We start from the raw sequence: 6,000 nt of genomic DNA on the forward strand, positions 1-6,000 counted from the left end.
ACCCGAATCCATTTCTGTTTAGCTTCACCCACACAGCTTATTTCCAAGAAGAGAACTAAGTATATAAGTAAGTACATAAATAAGGAAGGAAGGAAGGTAGGAAGGAAGGAAGAAAAGTAGCTGGAAGTAAGACCAGTAAGAAAGGGAGAAGGTTGCAATTGAGATTACTGAGGTAAAAATGATTTGTAAAGAAGGGAATATTTGAGAAATAAGAAAGAATCAGCCAGATTTGACAGCTTCTTGGATAAAAAGTACAAAAGAACACATGGTGTGCTTGGATGTACTAGCTATCTGCTGTGCAAATGGATTACCGCAAACATCTGTGGCTTAAAACAACACACTCGCCATTTAACTGTTTCTGTAGGTCAGGAATCTGGGCACGGTTTAGCTGGGCCTCCTGCTTTAGGATCTCTTACGAGGCTCAACTGATATGGCAGTCAGGACTGCAGTCTTATCCTAAGACTGGGGAAGAATCCACTTCCAAGTTTATGAGATTGTTGACAGAGTTCAGTTTCTTGCTGGCTGGTGGCCAATGTCCCCTCTCCTTGTCATCTCTCCCACTAGCTCACCACATGGTTAACTTGCTTCCTCGAACCAAACAAAGGAGAGAGTTTGTTAGTAAAATGAAAGTTACACTCTTATGAAATGTAATCACAGAAGTGACATCCCATCATTTTGGCTGTAATTTATCAGTTAGAAGCAAGGTCCAGGTCTTTGCCTGCACTCAAGGGGAGAGGATTAACAAGAATGTAAATACCAGGTGGGGGATCATTGGGGACCATTTTAGAATCAATCATCTTAGAAACCTGGGGTTCCTCCAGTTACACAAGAAAATGTATATGAAGAGGTAGTTAAGGGAAATAAAGTCAAATTGCTTAGCTTGCAAAAAAAAAAAAAAAGCACAAAACCTAGAACTATAGGTATTTTGTAGAATATTTGACAGAGGATATTTAGAGAAAGTAGAAAGTATTGGCCACATGAAGTTCATAAGAAAATACAAAATGGTTAATGCAGATCCAACTGTAAGAAGAGACTATGGAGTAGTTCATTTTAAAATGAACAAAACAAGCCAAAATGTGGCCTATGAAAGTAAAGACAGTTAACATGGATTGAGGTAATACTTGTTTTAAGTCTCAAACATACATGTTAAAATAAATTTAGGACAGAAAAAAGGGCATTTCATGGCTTTATGAAAATAGTATCCTATGCCAGGAGAGTGGAAATGAGATTAGAAAGATTTAAGGTACAGGGCACCTGGGTGGCTCAGTTAGTTAAGTGACTGCCTTCGGCTCAGGTCATGATCCTGGAGTCCCAGGATCGAGTCCCGCATTGGGCTCCCTGCTCAGCAAGGAGTCTGCTTCTCCCTCTGGCCCTCCCCACTCTCATGCTCTCTCTCTCTCATTCTCTGTCTCTCAAATAAATAAATAAAATCTTAAAAAAAAAAAAAAAGAAAGATTTAAGGTACAATAATCATGGGAAATGAGAATAAATGACTTGATTTAGTATAAAAGGACAGGAAGAAGAGGGAGGGGGGAAAAGCTAGCAGGAGCCATGGGGTCCAAAGAGATGGAAAAAAATGCAGCCCCCATTAGCTCTGCTAAGCTTCGCTTTTTTCCCAGCAAGCTGTCTCTGCTGACAGGCACTCAAAGTTGATGAATAAAAAGGCTTGGTATTCTCTTTCAGGAAACTGGCCAAATCAACCCTGGTCCTCGTGCTGGTCTTTGGAGTGCACTACATCGTGTTCCTGTGCCTGCCCCATTCCTTCACGGGGCTGGGCTGGCAGGTCCGGATGCACTGTGAGCTCTTCTTCAATTCCTTTCAGGTAGACAGCGCCAGCTAGTAATGTGGTTCTTGCATTCTGCTTTTATTCCCCCTCCCCTTGCAACTTTGTTCTCTGCCCCTCTGTCTGGCTTTCATGGACCTGTCCCCAGAGGGCCATGAAAAGGCAATACTCTATGGACCCTGTGCTTTTAACCTCTGGCCACAGCAGGAGCTGCTTCTCACAAACCATGCCTGGACAGCGAGACAAGAAAGCATTTTGTTGTAGAATATGTAACACGTACAGAGCAGCGCGTGTCTATGGAAAATAAACGAAAGCCAAAGAAAAAGCAGACAGGGGAGAGGGGGGAAAAAGAGAAAGGAAGACAACAAAGAAGAAAAGGTAGCTTCTACCCATTTTATCTCATTTGAAAATATGATTACCATCACCCCTCACTTGGCTCTCTGCAGACACCTATCTTCTCCTCCTGGCCACTCGCTTGCCGCCTCCCATGGCTGCCTTAAATCTCGTCTCCATACAAGGGTCTGAAGGATCTTAAAAATAAATATGGTCATGTCCCTTATCTACCAGAAGTACCCAGAGGTTTCCCACTGCACTCAGAATAAAATCCAAATGCCATTTGCTGGTGCGCCCAGCCCCCTGTGGCAGGGACCCTGTCCAGCTGTGACGTCGAGTGCCATCATGTTCCCGGTTGCCGGCTAAGTTTGAGCCCCACTAGTGTCCCTCGAGCTCATTCTTGCCTCAGGGGCTTGGACTTACAGTTCCCTTAGTCTGGAAGGCGCTCCCTGCTAATATTCACAAGGCCTGGCTTCTTTTCACTCAAACCAGCTTAAATGGTCATCTCTTCAACTCAGTCTTCATTCAATGTATCTTCTCCATTCTTCTCTTTCATACCACTTGTTTGGCCTGCATAACCCTTATTATCTTACATTTTTCTAGTGTGGCTAGTTGTTTATATTTTATCCATCATCTGTATTTCCTTCTAGAATGTAGACTAAGGGAACAGGGACCTTGTCTGTCTTGATTGAATTGTTTATCCCTGGCATGCTGAGCAGTTTGCCCTGTAGAAGCTCCATAAATATTTTTGAATGAGTGAAACAAAAAGTTTCTTTGTCTTTTTACCATATAATAGCCTATGTCTGTAGTTTCCAGCATTCACAGTGTATAAATATCTCTTACCAACCAGGGAATATTCTGTGATCCTTGAGTGAAAACATAAATGAAGCTAATATAAGCTGATAAGAAATCAGTTATTTGTGTGTCTTGGAGTGTTTTATTCAGTTACTTGTTTGGTTCAGCTGACACCAAAGAAGGATCTCAGAAAAATATAAACTTAAAGATTTGGAAACACCAGGAGAGAACAGTTCATATAATTTTCTGAAGGAAGCATAACACAACCCAGTTTTGCAATGTATGTATTGTGATATAAGACACTTCAGTGCTGTGACCTTCTTGAGTTGTCAGCATGCTAACTTTCTCTTTTGTTCCCCAGGGATTCTTTGTGTCTATCATCTACTGCTACTGCAACGGGGAGGTAGGTTTGAAGAACCCCCCCGGACATCCCACAGCTCTAGCTGCGAGTAAGCTTGTAAATGGTCATCGCGGTGTGACCTGAATCTCTTTAGGATCCCCAGGAATTACAGGAAAAAGTGAGCAGGGAGAAAGGAGATATTTCAATCATACATGATTTTGAGAGAGCAAGAATTAATATAAATAGGCTAGAGTTTTTCTCTTCTAGCACTTTTCAATGTTGATTCAGTTGGAAACTCTGATAGCAAAAAACCAACTTGTTGGAATGTAAATTGATACTTGGAAGGACAGTGAATTCCATATTCCAGTCAATACTTAAACTGATATTCAATTTCAAGTTCTCTAAGAAACTAAAAAAAAGTTGTCTTGGGATAAGAAAGAATATTTTGATATTTTCAAAACTATACAATGATGACAGGACGCTTTCCGTTCATTTAGGGGTTGGCTGGAGAGAAGTAGCCCTACTGTTCTTTTAGGTCACACCAGCATACCAGATTTCCACTGTTTTCCATGGAACTTCCAGATAAGCTCCTTTTTGGTAAATGGCAATAGCAGTAGAATTGAATCTTCAACCACAGGTTGGAAGCAAGAATCCCACCCCATTAGTAATGCATTTGCAGTGCCTGCTTTTCATGTATAAGCTTCTTCCCCATTTTTTTCCTCCTTCAGTCCGCCTATGCAAAAGTGATAGTATTACATTTCAGGTTGAGCACTTCCATGCCATTCTTCAGCGGGCTGGCACTATTTATCTCTCCTTCTCTTCCAACCCATAATCCTCTTTTCCCTCTCCCACAAGTCAGATCTTTCTTTCTTTTTAAAAAAGATTTATTTATTTGAGAGAGACAGATGGATCGCGAGCAGGGTGGAGGTAGGGGCAGAGGAAGAGGGAGAGAATCCCCAGATTCCCGGCTGAGCGCCCAGCCACCAGGGGGCTCTATCCCAGGACCCTGAGATCATGACCTGAGCCGAAACAAAGAGTCTGATGCTTAACGGACCCAGCCACCCAGGCGCCCCAAGTCAGATGTTTCTATGGGCTGCATTTCACATTATATTAAAATGCTAATCTTGGATCAGTCCTTCAGCTCTCTCAAAGCCTCCGTTTATTCATCTCTGGTAGGATACCTATCTCCAAGATTTTTGAAGGTTGAGAGAGAGTATGCACATCAAGTCGCTGGCACACAGTGGAAACTCAGTGATCAGCATCACTGAAGGGCAAAGGTCCATGTAACAAGGCTGCAGGGTCTCCCTGATGGTTTCTGACGCACAGTGTTTCCTGCGACTTAGGTTCAGGCTGAGGTGAAGAAGTTGTGGAGTCGGTGGAATCTCTCCATCGACTGGAAAAGGGCGCCCCCCTGCGGCGGCCACAGATACGGCTCCGTGCTCACCACGTTCACCCACAGCACCAGCAGCCAGTCGCAGGGGGCAGCCAGCGCTCGCTTGGTGCTCATCGCAGGCAAAACCACCAGGACGGCCGGCCGCCAGCCCGACAGCCACATGACTTTACCCGGCTATGTCTGGAGTAATTCGGAGCAGGACTGCCTGCCACGCACGATCCACGAGGAGACCAAGGAAGGGAACGCGAGGCTGGGAGAGGAGATTGCAATGGTGGAGTCTCCCAGGCCCTTGGAATTTAACCCAGGCCCGCAGGGAAGCAGAGGAGAAACCGAGGATGTTCTCTGAGTCAACATCTGTGACTTCGAAGAGTTGGTCCCTCTGGTTGTGTTAGGCGAGCTTGGCTGGCATTCCTCTGCTTGAGCCCCAGAACTGAAAATTCGGGGTTCAAAGTGTTACTTCACAGAGGTTTTCAGGTTGCATGAATTGGATTCTATAAATAGTAAAGACACAAAAGGAGAAGTGTCAGTGGAGTAGTTTATTACCTTCTTTTGGCATTAAATTCTCTTCTGAATTGTTGTGTGGTACTTGCTCTGTGATTGTTCATTTTTTTCCTGCTACTTTTGGGTAGAAAACGTTTCAGTTGCTTGGCTCTAGTTTTCTCTCATAAAAATATCGCTCTGGGTATGATAGAGATCATTCCATATGTGTCATTTCCCTTTTAAGAAATTAGCAGTCCTTTTCCTCATTTTAATGTACTTCTACCACTGCATTCCTTTGGCCTGTGCATAGGAGCAATTAGGGTCTGAAAACATACCTTGCACAATGAAAGAGCTAAGCACAAGTACACACTGGGAAAAAAAAAGTGGCTGGACTTTGATAAGATAATAAATTTGTGAAATATCTGTTTCTTTCTAGAAACAAGGAAAATTACTCCAAATAGTACTGCACCTGTTCCTTCTTTGGAATGGCTCCCCCATGGCCAGCCAAATCTCAGGTGTTCAGTCCTCCATAAACATGACATGCCACCCGGTTTGTTCCGTCAGTGAGCTTGTGTCTGCAAACTGGTTCTGTTTGTAATCCTGTGTACGGATGGTAAGGCACGCTGCATCAGGGCCTTTCTCGTCTTTGTTGTATTATTATATTCCAGATGGCATGTGGAATAAATTAAAAGTTTGTTTTAAAGATACATTTTGGGTCACTTTTTTTTTTTTAAGATTTTATTTATTTATTCATGAGAGACAGAGAGAGAAAGAGAGGCAGAGGCAGAGGGAGAAGCAGGCTCCCCGCAGAGCAGGGAGCCTGATGCGGGACTCGATCCCAGGACCCTGGGATCATGACCTGAGCCGAAGGCAGAC

At 43.5% G+C, this 6,000-nt stretch overlaps 1 protein-coding gene across 1 annotated transcript in view; it reads left to right on the forward strand.

The window, feature by feature from the left end:
- PTH2R (parathyroid hormone 2 receptor) overlaps positions 1-5,788 on the forward strand; it is a 52,661-nt gene extending 46,873 nt beyond the window's left edge. The window contains exons 8-10 of the mRNA XM_045867353.2: positions 1,684-1,822; positions 3,273-3,314; positions 4,595-5,788. Of these exons, the coding sequence (XP_045723309.1) occupies positions 1,684-1,822; positions 3,273-3,314; positions 4,595-4,990 (577 nt within the window). The 3' untranslated portion in view covers positions 4,991-5,788. The remainder of the gene's footprint in view (positions 1-1,683; positions 1,823-3,272; positions 3,315-4,594) is intronic.
- The last annotated feature ends 212 nt before the right edge of the window (positions 5,789-6,000 follow it).

Source organism: Mirounga angustirostris, unplaced genomic scaffold (genome assembly GCF_029215605.1).
Source record: "Mirounga angustirostris isolate CCGP_5_RB_7025 unplaced genomic scaffold, mMirAng1.0.hap1 SCAF_3, whole genome shotgun sequence".
Lineage (NCBI taxonomy): Eukaryota > Metazoa > Chordata > Mammalia > Carnivora > Phocidae > Mirounga > Mirounga angustirostris.